This window comes from Podarcis cretensis (genome assembly GCF_951804945.1).
Source record: "Podarcis cretensis genome assembly, chromosome: 5".
Lineage (NCBI taxonomy): Eukaryota > Metazoa > Chordata > Lepidosauria > Squamata > Lacertidae > Podarcis > Podarcis cretensis.
In genome coordinates, this window is record NC_137174.1 from 14,879,209 (window position 1) to 14,901,113 (window position 21,905).

The window sequence follows — 21,905 nt, forward strand, 5'->3', positions numbered from 1 at the left end:
AGACCAGCTGTACAACATACTAGCATGCTTAGACACTGTCGTAGAACCCATTGTGCTGGCACTTAGATATTTGCAGATGGCAAAAATAAAAAAGATGGAGAAAGGGAAATGAGCAGGAAGCTTGCAGAACAAAAAAAGGGACATAGCAAATGCCATTCCCCTGCTGTAGCTTCACTTGCTAGCCAGGATGCAAAAATTAAAACATGCATTATGGAATAAGCACTGTCCTCTCAGCATGATTCCTTGTAACATTTCTAAAAAATGAATTCAGTTTTATGCTTGTGCATTTTTGGTCAATACTGTCATTATACCAAGCCATAGTCTTTACATTATAGTTTAGGACCAAACCATGGTTTGAATTTCTAAACACGTGCCAGGGAAACTGTAGCTTAGAGCCACTTGTTGAGAAGGTAGAAAGCAAAACTAGACAATCAGCTTCATAGTGACGGCCATAACATTAGATTTGCAAATCATGGTTTGTACTATTTCTTGTTTGATAGGTGAACCATGAATTTAGTTTGGCCATCATAGCAAACAGTAGTCTTGGAAGTGTTCTATGCTTTTAAAATTTGTTACGTCTATTTGTTAATACTACAATAGTGCAATGACATATTTTATGCTGTTGCAAATAGGGCTGTGTTTTGCTGTTAATGGTTGTAGCCTTCCTTTAAACTAAAATTTCAGTGTGTTATGAAGGCAATGTATTTTATTTCTTCTGGGTTATGTGTGTGCTGATTCAGAAGATCACATCTGCAAAACATGCCTTGCACTGATACAATCTGACATACTGCTGGAAATGCTTGATTATCCTGCTATAAATGAACCTTTTTGCTACTAGTAGATAGTGTTCTGAAGAGTATCAGCTACTGAATACAGATTATTGCAGGAGACTGACATAAAGACTACTCTATTCTTTAAACCTTATGTTCAGAACCATGTAGTATATACAAAGTTATATAAAATAGTACCTGGTAGTAAAGGTAATTCCATTCAGGTCCAGCATATCCAGTAGCCATGGACCATGGGAACTGTAGGACCACAGGTTAGCCAACCAAGCTATAAGGATATGCTGGCTGGGCCTCCTGAGGATTGTATGAATGCCTTCATTGGTCATAGATTTTAGACCTTAATTCTTGTTGAATCTGTGTTATTTTAATTTTTTCATGTATGAGATTTTTTTTATTTATAAAATAAGTGCTTCATAACATCAACATTATTTCTCATTGACGGCCCAGTTTCTTCTGGGGGTAATTGGCAGGGACCATAAACTGGTGATGAATGGGGCCAGAGATAAAAGTGTTCTGGATTAGCTAATCCAGAATTTAAGATTAGAATTCCCGATTCTAAGCAGGTCTGAGAAGTAAGCCCCAGTGCTATACTCACATAAGTATGTGGATATTTTTTTTTTTGTACAGTGAACCAATAAAGTTCATTGTCTAGAAAGCAACTGAAAGTATTTTCTGAATTAGTCATTCCTATTAGTCCTGTAAGGAACGCGGGTGACGCTGTGGGTTAAACCACAGAGCCTAGGGCTTGCCAATCAGAAAGTAAGTGGTTCAAATCCCCGTGATGGGATGAAATCCCGTTGCTTGGTCCCTGCTCCTGCTAACATAGCAGTTCGAAAGCACGAAGTGCAAGTAGGTAAATAGGTACCACTCTGGCGGGAAGGTAAACGGCGTTTCCGTGCGCTGCTCTGGTTTGCCAGAAGCAGCTTAGTCATGCTGGCCACATGACCCAGAAGCTGTACACCAGCTTCCTTCGCCAATAAAGCGAGATGAATGCCGCAACCCCAGAGTCGGCCACGACTGCACCTAATGGTCAGGGGTCCTTTTACCTTTTATTAGTCCTGTATGCTCTATCCTGTTTTGTATTACAAACGTATATAAGCGGCAGAAGCCTACTATTTTCTACCCAGATGGGGGCGGGGGGGGGGGGGACTTATCCCCAAGCCATACAAATCAGGGATGAAATGAAAAACAAAACATTTTTTTTAATCAAATAAAAAAATTTTTTTGTCTGATTGCTCTGAAACTACACAGAAAGAGTTAAAAAAACCACCCTACCTCTAAAGGTCAGGAAAAGCAAGGAGCAGACCAACTGGAAGGAAGAAACTTTGATGGGATGAAAAGGTTGGGCAGCTTTAAGAGATATTGGGGAAATACACCTAAAACAAGCTTGGAGCTCACAAAGTTACTCACCTGTAGTGTAATGTGTGTGTAAAATTAGTTTAGAAAACAGCACACATTTGCTAGCACTGCAAGGTCTGGTTCTTCATTTCAGCTCTTTTGCACAAAATCTTGTTTTGAATGATGGCTCCTAATGTTTCTCTTTCCTTTCTCACAGGTGAAGGCTAGTTTGGGGATGTGAGCACAATGAGCGTAAACCAGCCAACTCACACAGGGCCACCTTATGGGCAGCCACAGCCTGGGTATGGAGGATACCTGCCGCCTGGTTACGGAGGGCAGCCAATCCCGACCGTTCCCCCCTCACAGTATGGTGCTTACAATGGTCCAGTGACAGGATATCCGCAGACAGCCCCCCCACAAGGTATCCTTCATTGGTATAAAGGGGGAAATGACCTTTGTTTTTAGATTTTAAAAAAAAAATGTTTACCCTGCTTTTTAACGTTCTGTATGTGCCCCTGAGGTAGCAACAAAAAATTCAAAAGTGCATTTAAAATATTCAGTATAAGGATTTAGGGTACCACTCTATTCTTCCCGGTTAGACCACACCTAGAGTACTGTGCCCAGTTCTGGGCACTGTAGTTTAAGAAGGATATTAACAAGCTGGAATGTGTGCAGAGGAGGGGAACCGTGTTGATAAAGGGTCTGGAAACCAAGCTGTATGAGGAACGCTTGACGGAATTGGGTATGTTTAGCCTGGTAAAGAGGAGACTGAGAGGAGATATGATAGCCATCTTCAGATATCTAAAGGGCTGTCACATGGAAGATGGAGCAAGCTTATTTTCTCCTCCAGAGGGTAGGATCCAAAGCAATGGATTCAAGTTATAAGAAAGGAGATTCTGACTAAACATCAGGAAGAACTTTCTGACAATCAGCTGTTTGACAGAAGAATAGACTCCCACGAGAGATGGTGGACTCTCCTTAGAGGTTTCTAAGCAGAGGTTTGATGACCAATTGTCATGTATGATTTAGTTGAGATTCCTGCTTTGGACTAGATGACCTTCAGAGTACCTTCCAGCTCTACAATTCTCTGGATGCAGATAAATGTCCTTTGTTCTTCATGATTTAAGAACTTGTGCATACAATTATATTTCATAAAGCAATGGGAGATGGTTCAGGCGGCAACGAAGTTTCATGGTTGTGCATGGGGTTTGGGAGGGCTCCATGCTATGGTGGTCCACAAGCATTAAAGCAATTGGAAGCCCCTAGGACAAATTTAGCTTCCTAGGATGTTGTGCTAGATGCTTAGTTGTTAGTCAGCTGGTGTAAAGAAGTGGGCATTAATGGCAGCAGAACTAGCTGAAAGGCCACTTGGAGGAGTAAAGTTTGTGGTGTTAACCTCAGGAAAACCAGCTGCTTTATCATGACTTATAGTCTTAGAATAGGAATGATTGTTAGTTCTCTTACCTTTGCACACTGGAATCATAGCGGAGACCATAGAGAGTTGTATTTATACTAGGAAGCTAGTATAAATGAAGGAAGCTGCTGCAAAGTTAGCACATGTGCTACATTTAATACCATATTTTTCGCTCTATAAGACACTTTTCCCCTCCTAAAAAGTAAGGGGAAATGTGTGTGCATCTTATGGAGCGAATGCAGGCTGCACAGCTATCCCAGAAGCCAGAACAGTTCTGGCTTCAGGGATAGCCGTACAAAGCCTCTTCAACAACAACATTTGATTCAGAATTTTTTTTTTCTTGTTTTCCTCCTGTAAAAACTAGGTGCGTCTTATGGTTAGGTGCATCTTACAGAGTGAAAAATGTTTATGTTAAACAGAAAGGTAATGTTGATGTTGCATTCTCACTTTGGAGGCATGTGTAAAGTTGGCAGATATTTGTGGGGGAGCTTCTTGTTTTAGGGTAGCTTACTGGGTGAGCTGCTCAATTTGCTCATCAAGTAGTTCACTCATCCAGCAGAAAGTTCTGCTGTTTGAGGTGAATCTTCTCATTTTTTTAACTTTGGAACTACTCATCCCTGAAGTCTCAGGACAGGTAGCAATAAACTATATTGAAAATAAACAATGATTGCTAAGCAGGAGGAAACTCCAGCGTTTGTAGGACTAGCACAATGCATTTTACTTGAAGTTTTCCAAGTCTATTCTTACTGATGCATATATTGTCTTTCTAGGTTACTTTCCTTCAATGGGGTTTCCTTCTAAGGGCTCTCCTGTCTCTCTTGATTCTGATGCTTCTTTTACTCCCAACTTCATAGGTAAATGCTTTCCTCTTCATGCACTGTCTCTTATGAGAAAAGACTGTTTCAGATGCATTTCCTTCTGAAACATTACTCTTGTTTCATCTGAAAGCTAAGCCATGTAATTATTAGAATGTGTGGAGCTGCGATGCCTTATTACAAGGAATGTGCAGGTCTCTGGGACACAGCGGTGAGATCCAACTAAGTTGTACTCAGAGGAGACTTAAATCCATTGATTTCAGTGGGTTTGCTCTTGAGTGTAGCTAAAGGTGGAGATCACCCTTTGAACATGATTCATTTCCTTCAAGTCTTTTTGTACTCAGGGTAAAGTTTAAAAACAGCATGTACTCCTTCTCGGTGTGCGTATTCTGCAGCAGAGTACATGTTTATGCATCTTTCTTACATGGAAGTGCTGTCACTTCAGTAGACTGATTATTTCTAAAGTAAGGAGGATCATACATACTCTGAGCAGGACTGGCGTTGGATGAAACCCTCTGACTTTTATGTAGCTGTAATCTAGACTACTGTCCAAAGGTAAGGGTTGCATCCATTGCTCTGACCAATTTACCTCTGGCCCTGCCCATCACTAGCATGTAACTGTCAGAAGATTTTGCGTGAGGAAATGAGCCCCTTAGGCTGAAAAACTGGTTTACCGCTTTCATGTCATAGACGCTCAGCCAGATGGTTTAACCTTTGATGGTTGTGCTTCTCCAAAAGAAATTCTTTCTCCTATTGAGAAGGAAGTGCATTACATTATATGACTGCTGGTGAGAAGGGAGCAGCAAAGCTTAACTTCACCATGGCTGTATAAATCTTTATATTAAAGTGCATTTATCCTGTACTTTATATTGTTGAAGTAATTTGAAAAGGCAGTTAACTTTTATGAGTAGGCCTACTTCTGTGGTTACCCTAATGGTTTCCCTAACAATTCAAAAAGGATACTAGGCATATGTTGTAGTAGTCCATTGGTAAACCTATATTGCCCAAAGGAGAGGAAGCTGAACCAGAGAAAGTGACTAGAGATAACTCTTGTTACTGTAAACTGCAAATTTGAGTGGACTTGGCAGAACCTCAATAGATGCATAGAATGTTACTAGAGGAAGTGAGCAAATAGAATGCAAATCAAATGAAGTTTTGGTACCTCTTTCTCTTGTATACAAGTAAGCAAAGCATCAGTTCCAAATTGCTTGCATGTGCACACAGAGATGCATCCCCTCCCCTCCCCATATCTACTGCCTTCTAATCCTTTGGTCTGTCAACTCCAATGACAACCAATTTTTCTTTTGAGAAGCAGATGCCACCAGAGAATCCTGAAAGATGTGTGTTAACAATATTTGTCTTAGAGGAGTGACCAGCTAATTAAAATCTCACATATTTAGCAATACATGGTGAATATTCAAAAGAACCAGCAAAAGGCAGTCTTCATTTTTTAAAACATCTTATTTGCCCAGAGATATAAGAACAAAGTGGTTGCACTTACAAGACACCTGCCTTTCAACTCAAAATATTTAAACTGATGATATAATCCTGCCATTCTTATGTCAGAATTTTCTGAACTTTGGCCAGATAATACATTATCCGTGCCAAAATTCCTAATTTGTGCAACAAATTGTCTTTGTTTTATAGTAGTATTTTTCAGGCCTTTTAATGATAAAAAGCTGGAAAAGCCGTACACCTTAACTCTAAATCACCTCCCATATTTTGGTAATAGTTCTAATATATAAATATTTCCAGTAAGACTTGTTAGAGAAAATTCTCACGCAAATAAAGATTGTACATGGCTTGTCTAAAAAGAAAAATGCTATAAATAATCTGACAAATCCTTGTCTGTTCCTTTCACCCGCAATAGTGACTTTTCTTGGGATCTGAGGTGCTTTATAAAGCAAAAAAAAAAAAAAAAAAAAAAAGCTAGGAACAGCAAGCCTTATTTTTACTAGCATATTTACATGCTTCTATTAATTTTCTGTCTTTGCTGTTGAAAATCTTGATAGCTTTCTGTTCTTCCTTGTATACATTTGCTTCCTGTTAACCTCACGAGAGATCATACCTAGCATATTTTAAGCATCTTCATAAGCCGCCGCTTATTTACTTGTACATGACTGACATGCAGTTCAATATTTCTAGGTTCCCTGAGAGCTCCCACTACTTCTGGAGCACCTGCTTCAGCATCTGGCACATTAGTTCCTCCTGGACAGCCGGCCTATAGTCAGTTTGGACAAGGAGATGTACGCAATGGGATTCCTGCATCTACAGCTCCATTGCAAAGGTAATTAGGACAACAGTCATCAGACTCTAAGCCTGTCAGTACAGACAGCGACCATTTTACAGTCAGATGTTAGATCACACACACACTTGTCTCTGCCAACCTGGAAGTGGCCCGAAAATGGGGTGTGGCAGGGCTTATGCGCACTCCACCAACTCGTGTGGGAGTCAGGAATAGAACCCCCATGCAGAATAGTTGCTGTCTGTATCAAATTTTGGGGACAGAGCACCCATCCACTCCCTGCAGAGCAAAATGGTGTGTTTTTGGTTTGTTACATAGAGAAGTTGTTGGGCTGACTTGTAACAGCTACTAAATGTGGTGGTAACTTTCTATTTTCTATAAGCACACTTAATTGGATATACTTCATTTATTTGTAATGCACCAGAATGCTCTTCTCAAGACAGTTAGCAATTAGTGCTATAGTAAAGCTTTAGAACAAAGGTGAGCAGTACGTCTGTCTCAGTCAAGCAGTCTACCCTCAGCTGAATTTGCGGTTAGGCAATAGGGACAATACATAGTTCACCACCACACCTAATTCAGCCATGTTGAGTGAGCAAGTTACTCATCATCTGGGTAATCAGGCTGCTGCTTGCGCAATTGGGCTGTGCCTTTCTCCCTTCTGCAGAGCTGAAGCTCTGCCTCCACTCATTTTGCAAAATAGTACGTCTTTGATAGCTACTGTGTAGGCATAAGCTTGCACATCACTTTCTGATTTATTTTAATATTTTATTTATTATTTAATTTAATATTTATACACACACGTAACCAAAAGACACCATCACAGTGGAAATCATTAAAAACTAGAAGGAAAAATAGATCAAAAATTAAGTGGGAAGACCGTGAACCCATTAACCACAGCTTGCAAGTTCATATTTTACTTTGAAACAAAGCAACCACATTTTGAGTGGTCACAGGCTTTAGGAGTAGGGGAGCAGCAGCATTGGCACTAGTGCAGAACCCCAGAGCTGCCTCTGCAAGCCACTTACCCACCCTTGTCTGCTTTCCTAAGAATAGAGATTGCAACCTATCATCCCAGGCAATAAATGCAACAGAGGGTTGTGATGCCAACAGATGATGAACTGGGCAGTTTCTCCTTTGCTTTTCATCTTAGATTAGGAAAGTTGAAGCGCCTGAACATCTGTTGCTTTGATTGATTGGTGTGCTGCAAAAGGGTTTTAGAACCTTCCCATTCTGAAAACTGCAGAGCCACTGGGAAGATCTTCTTCATCACCACTGTCTCATCATCAATAATAATAATAATAATAATAATAATAATAATAATAATAATAATACATGAGTGGCTCATGTAACAAAGGACTGTCTTTATTCTGCTTCCTTTTCTTAGACCTCCTGCTTCTCAACAGTTCATGCCTGGAACAACGCCCACAGCTGTTACCCAGTCAGCTACTTTCCAGTCATATGGGCCACCTCCAACGAGCACACAGCAGCTGACCAATCATATGGCAGGAATGCATATAGGTGGTGCATCAACCTCTGTTCCCTCCCCAGGTGTACTGGGCTATGGTGAGTAACCAGAACGTTTGAATGCTGCTTGCTTGCATAGACTGATTTGGAGTTCCCTTGAGGAAGGATCTTCCAGACTGCTATGGGTACAATTACTTCTCTCTTTAGCAAGTTCTATAAAATGCAATAAAGCAGGTCCCTGTGTTGCAACAACTCTTAATTGGAACTCAAGTAGTATAATATATAAAATGGTTCCAAGATATTAAGCAAGGAAAAAGGACCAACTAAATTGACTAAGGCTGATAATCCAGCATAGGTCATACTCGCAGTAGATCCACTAAAACTATTGATTTAAGTGGGGCTACTCAGAGTATTGAGATACCAGTCAAAATAATCTGGGGTATTCATATTAAAAGATCTCTGAGAACTGCAGAGACAGCCCATTTAAATGCACATAGAGTTTGTTATGTTTGGCCTTTATTTCAGCTCCACTAAAGAGAACAACAACAACAACTATAGTAGTAGTTTAAAAAAAAAAGTATACCGTTATTCATCCAAAGAGCTCAGGGCAAAATTCAAGTGGGAAAACTGCAACTTCATCATGCTCTCATTTCCATTCCATTCTTAGAACTGAATGTTTTGATAAGTAGCTCTTTACAATGGTTTTCTTACCATAGGATATCATAAGGTCCGGTGACGAATACCAACTATGGGTATCGGTAATCATGAAAGTGAATGGTAAAACCTGCTTGTTAATAAGCACCTCCATTTCTGTTTTCTCTCTCTCTCTCTCTCCACCTTGAAATAACTTTGTATCCAGGGTGAGGGGCTAGTTTACTAAAACACCTTATGCACACTGAGAGAACACTTGTAAAGCAAGATGTGGCCATAATTAACTTCTTCTCCTCAGGTCCGCCAACATCAGTTCCTCCTGCCTCAGGAAATTTTACTTCGAGTGGGTCTGGGCAGTATGTGCCCTATTCAAACCAAGGACCGCCACCACCTGCTGTGCCCCATGGATTACCTCCTACCACCTTGTCTCAGGGTCTTCCTATGGCACAGCCTGCTATTTCTGGGCCTCCGTCAGCCCTGAACCTCTCCCATCAAGCTCCTGGGTTTGCCCCGCCGCCTTCATCTTCTGGGGTCGGTGCTTCCAATTACCCTCCTGCTGCAGGAGTTTCAAGGCCTCCCCCGATGCAGGGGACATCATTACCGGGACAAGCAGCTACTGGGCCACTCACTTCCCAGCCAAACCATGTGACCTCACCACCACCTCAGCCAGCTATGACAGGGCCACCCCTTGGACCACCAATGGCAGGCTTGCAAGGACCACCTCCCAGCCATCCTTCCCAACCAGGATATGCACTGCAGCAGAATGGTATGTTCAGTACGTTGCTGAGAGATGGCTAAGGAATAAAAGTCAATTGGGTTTTAACACTTGTTATAATAGATGTCTGTGCTAATTTGTAGTGAGGTCTTTAAAATACCTTGAATTCAATGGAAATTAGCAACTTGCAGATAACTGAACTTGGTAGCTGTGTTTCCTCAGGAAGTCATTCCTATTAGGATGTAAAGCAGTTGTAGCCAACAGGCTGTCCTCCAGATATTGGACTACAACAGCCATCATAACTGATGGGCCATGCTGGTTGGGGCTGATGGGAGTTGGAGTTGATCTAGTGGATATCACATTCTCTACCCTTCATGTACAGGGTGGTTCTGATTGCTGTTATTGCATCAAGGTTTTTTTCTGTAGTTGTTTAAACAAATATATTTTTCCTGTGGATTTTAAAATCTAAATATAAAGGTGGGGATTGGCTTGTTAATCAGCTAATGTTTTTTCCTACATTCCTCTGATGGAGACTTCCAAAGTTGAGTTTCCTTTGCTTCCCAGCTCAGTGAACAATGAGTTAGAAAGTTGCTTGCAACCTGTATAAGAACTGTTTGCTTCTCTTTGGGGAGGTCTTTTTATCTTTTGGCAGGTCCTTTTTTCCCTATACTCAGAATCATGCTGTTTTTGGATTACTTGGTGTACAGAAATGGATTGTTAAGTCTTGTGGCTACCAAACACACATAGTTCTGTGTATGAAACTTCTGAAGAAGGAATGCAAAATCTGCCAGCAGACATGCAATATGCGCAATAGGTTGGAGCTAGAGAAACTCTGCCATAGCATTGCTCCTGTTGAAATCAGCGAGACTTAAGTTAGCCACTGCTAACTTACTCCTTTATTTTCAGAGAGGCTAAAGTGGGACTAAGTTCCTCTGGATTCCAACCCCGGTGCCTTTTCATTCTACTTGCATAGTTGTTTCACCATGGAGTTATTTGGAATGCATTAGGATAGAGCAGTGTAAGGCACTGAAACAGAAATTATTGGGGAAAGGGGTGCCTTTTCAAGCTGATTTTCCTTACTGAACTTTACAGTATTGAAAAATCTGTCTGCAGATATGTTTATCAGGCATTTTAAAATTGGTTTCATTCTTAGTCATATAACTAAATCATAATTGAAATTTTTGAATTTTTAAAAATTTATTTCTTGATAAATGATACAGAAAATAAAAGTAAAATAAACAAACAAATACTGATACAAAATCGACCAAAAGAAATCAAAACAAAACACATATATACCCTACACTACAAACATAAACCCTACCCCCCCCCCGTGACTTCCCTCCACCACGACTCGACTTCTTTTAGTTCAAATATGAATATTGTCATTGCATTCTTTAGGTAATACATCTTAAATCCATTTCTGATTTATATTCTTATACTTTACATACATAATCCATGCATATCAATGTATTCTTTGTAGAGCAGTGTTTTTCCATATGTTCCTCAAAACATTGCCATTGTAATCTTAATATTTGATTTTTCTGGAGCCTTATGGCTGCTGTTAACTTTGCCAATTCTATAAATTCACTTAATTTACATATCCAGTTTTCTTTTGTGGTTATTGTCTCACCTTTCCCTTTACTAGCGAGAACTATTCTGGTGATTGCCGTGGCGTATAGAAAAATTGTTTTCTTTTCCTGTGGGATGTACTTCCCTAATAAAACTAGTAAATATGCCTCTGCTTTCTTTTCTATGGGGATTTTAAGCATCAATCATAATTTGAAATTTGTATCATCAGAATCTTGGAATAATATGTATTGAAAAGTGGTTATAGGTGCTTTTGTGGAGATGTGTTTACTATCAAAGTTGAATTTATTTTAATTCTATTGCATACTTAAATCTAGCATATATATTTTTCAGGGTCCTTTGGACAGAATAGAGGTACCCAGCCAAACTATGGACCAGCTTACCCTGGGCCAGCAAATTATGGGAGTCAGCCTGGACCTCCACAGCCACCTCCACCAAAACGTCTAGATCCAGACTCCATTCCTAGTCCAGTAAGTTGTATCCATTTTAGAATTAAATATCCTATCCTAGAAAGTGATTCTGAAGATTAAAAACCTGCCTCTTTGTAGCTTCTATCAATGTGTTTCATTCTTGCTCGCTTTAAACAGAACAAGGGCATGCCTATGCTCTGCTGTTATTGGCATTCCTGACCATCTCTGTATACTTATACAGTGGTGCCTCGCAAGACGAAAAGAATCCGTTCCGCGAGTCTCTTCGTCTAGCGGTTTTTTCGTCTTGCGAAGCAAGCCCATTAGCGGATTAGCGTTATTAGCATCTTAGCGGATCAGCTGATAAGCGGCTTAGCGAATCAGCTGATAAGTGGTTTAGCGGATCAGCTGATAAGCGGCTTAGCGGATCAGCTGATAAGCAGCTTAGCGGATCAGCTGATAAGCGGCTTAGCGGTTTAGAAAAGGGGGGGAGGAAAAAAACCCCCGCAGGAACTCGCAAGACATTTTCATCTTGCGAAGCAAGCCCATAGGAAATTCGTTTTGCGAAGCACCTCCGAAACGGAAAACCCTTTCGTCTAGCGGGTTTTCCGTCTTGCGAGGCATTCGTCTTGCGGGGCACCACTGTATAAAGAAATGTAGCGTATCAACTGGATTATCACAAGATAATAATCATCTGCAAGCCCTGCAATTACACTACCTGGGAAAGGATCACAGGAATTGCTGTGAACGGTTGTAGTTCTGTCTAGTTCATATCTTTGTCCACGTGATTGGCCTCGCTTGGAGTATGTTAATGTTAGTAAAACAGTATTTTGAATGGCTTCTTTGAACTTGCGAAATCGGGCTAAGCAACTTAACTTTGCTTATGGCGGTCTATTATGCCGCTTCTCGAGTTGCAACAGAATGGCATTTGTTCAGTTTTCTAGCATATAATGATGCTTGCTAGGTTAAGGCCATGTTGTGCAAAACAGCTGCACAGCGCAGTCTGGACCCAAAGAAGTGCATGATGTAGAATCTTAAGGGAGAATTACAGAATTCTTAAGGGAGATTTGGGTTTGGGTGCCTTGAACACCAGCCTCCGTGCCTCAGTGCTGCATGGCCTGAAGACACGCCTCTTTGAAATTAAGGGGAGTTTCGAAAACAGTTTGTTACCAGGTACCAAGATCAGGTGTTCATGTGGGAAAGTAAGCTTGATGTGCCCATGCCCTTGGGCATGTAGTTTCTTGCCAGCCAGTGAATGTAGGACTTGCATGAACCCTGGTGTGAAAACATGAGGATTTGTTCTTAAGTTTTATGTATTGCAACTCACATATGAGAGTTCTGGGGAACACCACAGCCGTATATCCAGTTGTACAGAGCGTCTGCTTGCTTTAAATTCGGGTGTGCTGGTCTTTTATCCTCTGAATTCCAGTGGGGTTTTGTGAAGCCATTGTTCGAAAGGCCACAACTACAGGCGGTTAAAGCAGTGACAGCAACAGCTATTTCTCCAGAGTAGTTCTTTGTATGTCCAGCTTTATTCTATCATGCTAACTTATACTTGTGAAGGATGAAGCTACAGCCTCCTTTGCTATAACACTGAACCTGCAGCTTGAAAACTTTGAGATACGTTAGTAGCTTTGCTTCCTTCTGTGCTCCTCCTTTAATTGACATCTCAAGAGGAGTTGCATATTCTTGAGCCTCTAGTTCTCCAAAGTTGAACTGAGCAAGCATGTGAGCTGCCAGCTTGGTCAAGAATAGTGCTCATTTTAAGTATATTTCCAATGAGGGAGCAAGATTAGAGCTGAAGATAATAATGTTGTTTCACCTCTTGTTGCATGAACTGTTGTCCATTATACATATATCTAACAGTGATGGAAACAGGACAGATAGGAGTAACATTGCTTGTTAGTTTTGTTTTACTATTCTCTCTTTTTCCCTTTTTGTGGCAATTTTACTTCTTTTTTCTTTTTTAAAACAAAAAAAAAGCAACTCAATGAGCTGCCACCTCAGCAGAAACCCAGACACAGAATAGATCCAGATGCAATTCCTAGCCCAGTAAGTGCGGTGTCTCTCTGTCTGCTATTGTCTGCATGTTGGTGGCTGCTTGTTTGTGTCTGCAAAATAATCTTACTCTTGCTAACTACCCCCTGGTGTTAGTCTTTCATCTTTATCTCACCCCTCTCTTTCTGCTCACAACATTACAATAAGTAGAATAAAATATCATGAACTTTGAAATCCTCTTCACACCACAAATCAAGGGGCAATAGAAGTTTGGCATTATAAGGTAATGAAGTGGTATTTCCTTCTTGAAATTAAGTAATTTATAAGCAAAATACTTCTGAATATTACATTTGTCAGTTTTGCACTATGAATAATTATGAATTCAGCATTGAATTTGGCATAATCCACTTGGAACTCTTTTTCAGTCCTGCGCTTCTGAAATGAATGGTGTGTTTTTTCACAAGGCCCACTGAACTAAGAGGAAATTTCCAGTGGATTTGTGCATAACCTGTATAATATTCCTGGACAGAAGTCCTAAAACTCATTTTATTTATGTCATTCTGTTACATTTAAAAAAGGGTTCAAGTACTAATTTTTTGTGAGATTCAGAAGTCATTATTTTAACTAATTTCCCTCCTAATACAAGAAGTTCATGAGTGTATATTTAAGGGGAAATGGAGATGATAAATACATTGAATTTTCTGCTGTAATGTCTTGCTTAGGCAGCAGTTTATTGAATATGGTTTATTAATGAAAGATAGTCCATCACAATACTATTTCAGTAACAGACAAAATGACAAATTGCAAATTGGTTTGCAATTAAACTTGTCAGTGAGGCTTGTCTATTGCCCCTGCGTTGTTGTGTCTTGAACAGGCTGAAGTTGGTTCACAACACTAGAATCTCCTCAGTGGTGTTAACAACTTCAGTTAGTTTGTAGTATCTTCCCAGCATGGTCACTCACCTTTTGTATGCAGCCTCTTCATTGGTGTGTTTCAGATCCAAGTGTAAGGGTATTTATTAGTGCTCTTGTCATAGGAGGCATACTAGCAAAGGAATAAAGACATGAAGAGAAAGGGAGGGTTGAATGTCCTCATTCGCAAGGTGAAGTAGATTTCCAACCTAGTACTTAAAAGCCATACAGCAGTGGATTGCCAGAGAATATCATCTTTTCTATAACTTTTTTGGGAGGAACAAGTACATATTTGTAATCCAATAGGTGGAAAGTAGTTTCAAATAATATTGCATTACCATTTTAACTTGCCTTATTGTTTTATGTTGAAGGGCTGAAAGCAGGATTATCCAGATTTTAAAAACTTGTGGCCGCTCCTTGGGTTACAGACCAGCAACTACTGTGGTTAACCAACTATTGCTTAATGGCACGATTGTTCTTAGATTCGAACTGAACTCAGGGTAGTATGAATGGTAACCTGAGACTGCAATCTGGGAAAAAGTGAGGACAAGTGCCTGATAAGTGGACCTGAAAGGGCTTTGCAGAAGTGCATTTTTGGAGAAGCAGCTTGCCAAAGACTGTGGTGGCTTGACAGATGTGGGAATTCCTTTCCAGACATTGGGATTAGTACGTCCAGATTGCCCAGAATGGCCATAGTAAGATGAGAAGTGGGAGGGAAGAATTAGTGTGGCTGGGTGTAAATTAGCACCCAACTTAGACTTCTTCCTGATGTGAAGCTTTTAGGTGGATTTTGTCTTGTTTTGAGAATCAATTCATTATATCACTTGCACCTGCATTCAGAAGTGGCACAGCCCATACGCAAGTTATCTTGGTGAAAACTAAAGCTTAACTCTCACGAGTTCTTAGATTTGCCACTGTATTGGTTTTGTCTTGTTGTTTATCATCTTAACTTGAATCACCTTTTGAAAACAAGCATACTGGGACATGGCAAACTACAGTGCTGCCAAAATGCTTCCAAAATTCTTGGGCGATAAATTCTCAGACCCTGCTGCATAGGCAGTTTGCAACAAAAGTTGCTGATGAACAATGAGCAGGAACTTCCTTGGGCCCGGGATTTTTAGATTAGTGGACTTAATATCTGGAAATGTAGAGTTTAACATGCCAATTGTATTATCTTCAAATTGACTATTCACTTATCCCCAAAATCCTCATGATAGACTCCTAAACGATATGTAGTTGTTATTTAGTGATCGATTGCAAATCTTTGGCTACGCTAAATTTGTAAGTTGCATTATCACCAGTTTTTGCACAGCATCCACTGTACCACTAACTTTCCGCTTACCATTTTAGATCCAGGTAATTGAAGATGACAGGAATAATCGTGGGTCAGAGCCATTCATCACTGGAGTCCGTGGGCAAGTCCCACCCCTTGTCACTACCAATTTTTTGGTCAAAGATCAAGGTAAAATGTTCACCTAGCCAAAGATTTTACATAGGTCTAGCCATGTTGGTCTGTTGCAGTAAAGACAACAAAGTGTCTCATGAGCTACAGACAAAGATAAGTAGCAGCCGTTGCCGGAAAAAAGAAGGAAAACAACATGGCCTTTTGTCATAGAGACTGTGATCACATAGATTCAAGTGATACTTGAAGGTGCTCATACCGTTTGTTTTCAGAACAACTAACTCAACCTGAACATGAACACAGTAAACAGGTTTTTTAAAATAAATAAATAAATAAATAAATGTGTCAGAGCTGTAAAGAGACAACAGGCCCCTGATGCAGGAGCTATGCATAAAGCTAAGTAGGCTTGGATTTTATCAGTACCAGGATGGGAGACTGCCTGGGAACCTGGTGTGTGTGCCAGTATGAAATAAAAGGTGATTAATATATTAAGCTCAAAAAAAAAAAAAGACTAAGCTAGAGGTTCCTGAGAACCACAGAATTAAAAACAGCATGTTGGAGTGGGGGCTTGACTTGCAAGGAAAGTTTTAATTTCTGAAGTTGCATAATACCTTTTGGTGTTAGTCGCACATGGATGCTTTTCTAAAATTGATTAGCTTATTATGACATGAGCTTTCATTGAAATAATCAATTTCATAGGGTTAAGTCCTAATCATAAATTAATCTGAGTATTTCCCTTACTATTTCATATAACTAGATATCTCAGTGCTAGTCACCACCATCCTGGCTGTGAACCCTAATGTCCATACACACAGGAGTCCCTTCTTCCACTTGAAATTGCCTGCATGCCAGTATATTCTTCAGAGGTCCTTCTTCAGGTTCCCCTGTGTCCCAAGGTTAGGTGGATGGTGACTAGCAATGTGTGACTGTTAGTCCCCCTTGAGTGTAAAAACTGAAGAGTTGGACATAAGTCATTGAAATAAAGTGATTTGTTTGGTGTTGATGTACGGATAGAGTTTTGATTTTCTTCTTCTCTGTTTTTCAGGTAATGCCAGTCCCCGCTACATAAGGTGTACATCCTATAATATCCCATGCACCTCAGATATGGCCAAGCAGTCGCAAGTTCCTCTTGCTGCAGTCATAAAGCCGTTGGCTGTACTTCCTGCAGAAGAGGTGAGACTGATATCCCTGACCCTTCAGATGAAATAGCAAATTTGTCAGTAGCACCTGTTTGTTTTGTCACCACTCATACTTTTAGCACTGCTAGTTAATGAATCTATCCAAATAAAAGTGCTCAAGTAGATGTTCAATATTACTTGCCGTGCAGTTTTATGTGCTTGTGTTTATTACCTAAGCACTAGCAATCTTTAATTCAAACATTTGTGTCATGTTCCACAAGGTTCCAATGTGTTGCCTATCCTCTTTAACATCTAGATCGGAGTGGGGAAGCTTTTCAGCCTGGTGGGCCAGATCCTTAGCATCCAAGCTTGAAGCCACTGAGCTTGGCACTGAACTCATGCACCCTTTTTGGCAGGGATTGGCTCCACTCCTAAGTAAAGAGCTCTAAGTAAAACCAATCCCAGCAGGGTTTGGATTTGGTGCAAAATTTAAAAGGCACAGAATGTAAGTCCTGCTCTTCAAGGAACAATTGGGAATGCATTTTAAGGCTCCTGGTGGAGTCATTGAAGCTGTGTCCCCAGACCTAACACCATATTTACTGTCCACTGTCCCCAAGTCCTAGGGGAATGCTGCAGATTTTGTTACCGAAGTCCAGTGCTTTACTTTATCCCATAGGAGTGAATGAAAAGCTGAACAAGACTGTTCGCTGCATATCCCTGCCTTAGGTCGCATTAGAGCATGACAGCACAATGAAACCCAATTTTTTCTACAACCTGTTTCAGCCATTCAAACCCTTTAAGCCAAAAAAACTATCTGTAGAGAAATGAAAGCTGGACAGATGTTTCGCTTTCAAAAAGAGCTATTAATCTAATTCAGTAGTCTCCTATCTCAGGCTGATAAACTGGTTTTGAGAAGCCGATGCTTATTGAGGGAGGGGAAACTTTTGCAGCGGCCACCCAAAAGCCTTTTGATAGCTTCATGCAGAGCCTAGCTATGCAATACTTTTTTTAAAATTGGCAGGTGTTGCTTCCAGTGTTCAGGGACTTGTCTGGCAGCTGTGTCCTCCACCTGTTAGGGGAAATAAGACACTGAATCAGTTAATGTTCAGAAGTATCCAGGAGAAGGGTTGTTAAAGTGAGACTAGCAAAACCCAACTTTCAGAATGGTTGAAATGTTGCACCTGTCCTTTAGAGATGTTTGCTCCTTAGTGCAAGGAGGCTTTTGGAGGCCTTGAAAAGGGGTACTTGCTGCCTTAAGGACTTCATTTATAGCCTCTGCAACGGCAGCACACCACATATTTTTATAAATACAAGTATGGATTCTGGTTCTCTAATATGAATAAAAATGGGTCCATATTTCTTACCTCTTAAGAGTAAGATGCTCTTAATCAAACATAAGTTGTTTCAAGCAAGGAGCTTGTAAGCTTTTAGCTAAAAGTTATACTGGAGAATGGGTTTTCTTTTCTTGGGACGGAGAGCATGATAAGAAAAGATAAGGGATTTGCCACTTGGTATAGTCTTACACAGCTGATCTTATATTACAGGACAGATGTGGGAAAAGGCAAGTTGCTTTGCTGACATGAATGCTAGAGCAAAGTGGCAGAAGGCATGCTCCCAGATGTCACCTGTTGAGGAAAAGGGAAGCTACTTTAAATAGCACCAATGTCCTTTTCCCCCTTTTTTTCAGGCTCCTCCTTATTTGGTAGACCATGGAGAATCAGGCCCTATCCGATGTAATAGGTGTAAAGCCTACATGTGCCCTTTTATGCAATTCATTGAAGGTGGAAGAAGATTTCAATGCTGCTTCTGTAGTTGTGTCACTGAGGGTAAGAGTTTTCAATTAAGCAGTTATAGAGGGTGGGGAGGGAGATGGTTCTATTTCGGCTGCAAAAAAAGTGCAAAGACTGTTATCTAATGGTATAACAAATCCCTGTTTTAATGGTAATAGTAAAATTCTGGGCAAATCAATTAAAATGCTCTAGCTGAAGAGACATGCCACTAGATTCTTGAGCAATTTTTCTTGCTTTAAATATTCCTAAACTTAGGAGCAAGTCTGTGCATCAAACCTGTGTATATGTACAGCATTCTTCAGTTTTAGTATACCTGCAGACCTGATTAGGTAACACTGGTTGTAGCAGACTCTTCTTTCCATGCTGTGCCTATACTAAGACTCGGTTTGTGAGTATACACATAAGAAGTGTAAGAATCAGGGAATACCAGCTTCAGCTTCATGAGAATCCCTGCGTAATTGGCTGACTGCAATATTCATTAACATGGAACTGCTCCATTATTTAAAGCGGTCCGGGTAAATGACAAAAATAGGAAATGTCATGCGTGAAATTGGTCCATAGCTGGCCAAATCGCAATAAACTGGACCCAGGAGGCCTTTGATAGTTGCGGTTTCTTTCTTACTGGTGGCGTTTTCCCAAGTGTCTGTCAAAATCTTCCTGGTTTGGTACCTGAAGTGCCCTTCCTTACCACGGTAAACTTCATTTACCCATCTAGGAAAGTGCATGTATTTGAGCTTCTCTCTCTTTCTCTTTTCTTCTCCCCTTCCCCTTTCCTTAGTGCCATCTCAGTACTTCCAGCACTTGGATCACACGGGCAGGCGGGTGGACTACTATGACAGACCTGAGTTATCATTGGGCTCCTATGAGTTTTTGGCAACTGTTGACTACTGCAAGGTACGATGACTTGTAAGCACAGTGTTGTGTTAAGTAAATGTCACTTTTGCCCCATTGCTCAAGGTAGGAACAATAGACTTTTATGGGTTTGTTCTTGAAGTCCTTAATTCTGCCAAGGGAGAAAAAAGTATTTTCTTGATGATGACCCAAATAACATAATACAAACCAGCACTGCACCAGGTTACCACTGTCAGATTTTTGAAACTAGAAGGCAAAGTACACAAAGTACAGTGGTGCGTCAGGTTAAGTACTTAATTCGTTCCGGAGGTCTGTTCTTAACCTGAAACTGTTCTTAACCTGAAGCACCACTTTAGCTAATGGGGCCTCCTGCTGCCGCCACGCTGCCGGAGCACGATTTCTGTTCTCATCCTGAAGCAAAGTTCTTAACCTGAAGCACTATTTCTGGGTTAGCGGAGTCTGTAACCTGAAGCCTATGTAACCCGAGGTACCACTGTAGTTGTTTGCTTACCTAAGAGCTGGACTCTAGGCTCTTAAACTCTTTGCATGCATTTAATAAGCTTAGGAAATCCTGTCCAGGGCATCAGCTGAGGAATTCTCTCACATGTTTTTCTTTTACTGGTGCATTGGTCATTCTCTTCCTTTGAGTTCTCAAGGGAAGAGGGTTTAAATCTGTAGAAAAACCACTGGGAAAGCAACTTTGCTCTCTGAATGTGTAATATATGTTTGGGAATTCTCACTCAGGACATACATCGTACCAGGTTCTTTATAATTACCCACTTCGTTCTAGTGTGGTGATGCTAAAGATCATGATGTGATTTTTTCCCCTATCACTGGCATAAGAAGCATAGTTATCAAGGCAACAGTGGAAAATGGAAGTGGAACTAGTTGCAGATTTAACTGTATACAGTTTTTGTGTTCAATGTGCGAAATACATGTTAATAATAAATGCTTAGTGATGGTGTTTTCTTCTTCTCTTGTCAGAATAACAAGTATCCCAACCCCCCTGCTTATATTTTCATGATTGATGTATCATACAATGCAATAAGAAGTGGCTTGGTAAGGCTGATCTGTGAAGAGTTGAAGACGCTCCTGGACTACTTGCCCAGGTAACCATACAGATGAGATTCTATTATAAAGGAGTGAGTAGGATGAATGTGGAATGCAAGCTTCCCAAGACATTCTCATTGTGTGGAACCATAACTGTATTGCCCATTTATTTATTTAGAAAATGTTTAGTGATTCGCCTCTCAATAAAATACTCACAATGTGGGAGCATTTGACAATTGTATGGTTTGTTTTATTTATTTATTTTCTTTATCTGTTAGGAATTTTCAGTTGAATGCTGCTTGTAGAATCTGGAGCAGAATCATATGGTGCCACTATTATTTGAGCTTACGCTGCTTTACTTTGCATGTGTGTTTTCATAGTGTACTTAATTTATTCTCCCCCTTTTATCCTCCCCATTTTTTCCTTTTTGGAAAAAAACAGAGAAGGAAACATGGAGGAATCAGCCATCCGTGTGGGCTTTGTCACCTACAACAAAGTTCTGCACTTCTATAATGTGAAGAGCTCCCTGGGGCAGCCACAAATGATGGTTGTGTCAGATGTAGCAGATATGTTTGTCCCTCTGCTCGATGGTTTCCTGGTGAATGTTAATGAATCCCGCACAGTTTTCACTAGGTAAGTAGGAGCTGGTACAGATCAATAAATGGTTTATATGTCCTGTTACATACAGTAGCTATCGTGGAACACATATTTCTAAGGTTCTTTTGCCCGTTCATAAGCTTAAAGAAAATGATGTATTAAGTACCGAAACCCATAAAAATAATTGTGGTTTTTTGAGGATGGGGTAGAGAAAGGGAGCATCTCTTGTGGTGGGCTGGTTTACCCTCTGTTGTGAGAGCTTGCACTGCCTTCCTTTAGAGATATAGAAAAAGCACAGTGGATTTGGTGGCACCTAGGTGGGGCTCCTGGGTGGAGTCCAGGAGGTCACAATGGCAGAGCCTTGGCCGTGACTCCCTGTGAGGTCCTCCTTCTCTGCCTTGCAAATAAATAGTGAACATCTAAGCAGTTTGCTGTGTTTGCTTCACCAAAAGTGACCTTTCCAGAGCACAAGCCTGAGTAGTGTGTTTGGAAGTCCTGGGCTGTCCAGACGACAGTACAATTGTACAAGTGCTTGGCATCTTGGTTCGGAATGGGTCCCTACTGTCACACTTGTTCTCTGGAATTCCCTCTCCTCTCAGCCTTGGTGTTTTGTTGTGTGACAGGGCCTTGGCTTTGGGGAGGGGGTTCAGAATCTTGGCAGGGCTTTGTCCCACTTTGCCCGTAAAAGGAGCCTCCCCTGAAAAAAGGTCAGGCAATTGGAAAAAGAAGTTGAATACATGACCCAAAACCTGCTGCTCCGTAT

At 40.7% G+C, this 21,905-nt stretch overlaps 1 protein-coding gene across 3 annotated transcripts in view; it reads left to right on the forward strand.

The window, feature by feature from the left end:
* The window catches only part of SEC24C (SEC24 homolog C, COPII coat complex component), a 38,211-nt gene that overhangs the window by 2,486 nt on the left and 13,820 nt on the right, over positions 1-21,905 (forward strand). Inside the window, exons 2-14 of one of the 3 annotated variants that reach the window (XM_079975107.1) lie at positions 2,344-2,547; positions 4,311-4,394; positions 6,501-6,642; positions 7,985-8,163; positions 9,014-9,481; positions 11,351-11,487; positions 13,408-13,476; positions 15,684-15,795; positions 16,781-16,908; positions 18,541-18,679; positions 19,422-19,537; positions 20,480-20,604; positions 20,987-21,178. In XM_079975107.1, the coding sequence (XP_079831233.1) occupies positions 2,373-2,547; positions 4,311-4,394; positions 6,501-6,642; positions 7,985-8,163; positions 9,014-9,481; positions 11,351-11,487; positions 13,408-13,476; positions 15,684-15,795; positions 16,781-16,908; positions 18,541-18,679; positions 19,422-19,537; positions 20,480-20,604; positions 20,987-21,178 (2,066 nt within the window). In that variant the 5' untranslated portion in view covers positions 2,344-2,372. The remainder of the gene's footprint in view (positions 1-2,343; positions 2,548-4,310; positions 4,395-6,500; positions 6,643-7,984; positions 8,164-9,013; positions 9,482-11,350; positions 11,488-13,407; positions 13,477-15,683; positions 15,796-16,780; positions 16,909-18,540; positions 18,680-19,421; positions 19,538-20,479; positions 20,605-20,986; positions 21,179-21,905) is intronic. The other 2 variants (XM_079975108.1, XM_079975109.1) reach the window with 2 other exon arrangements.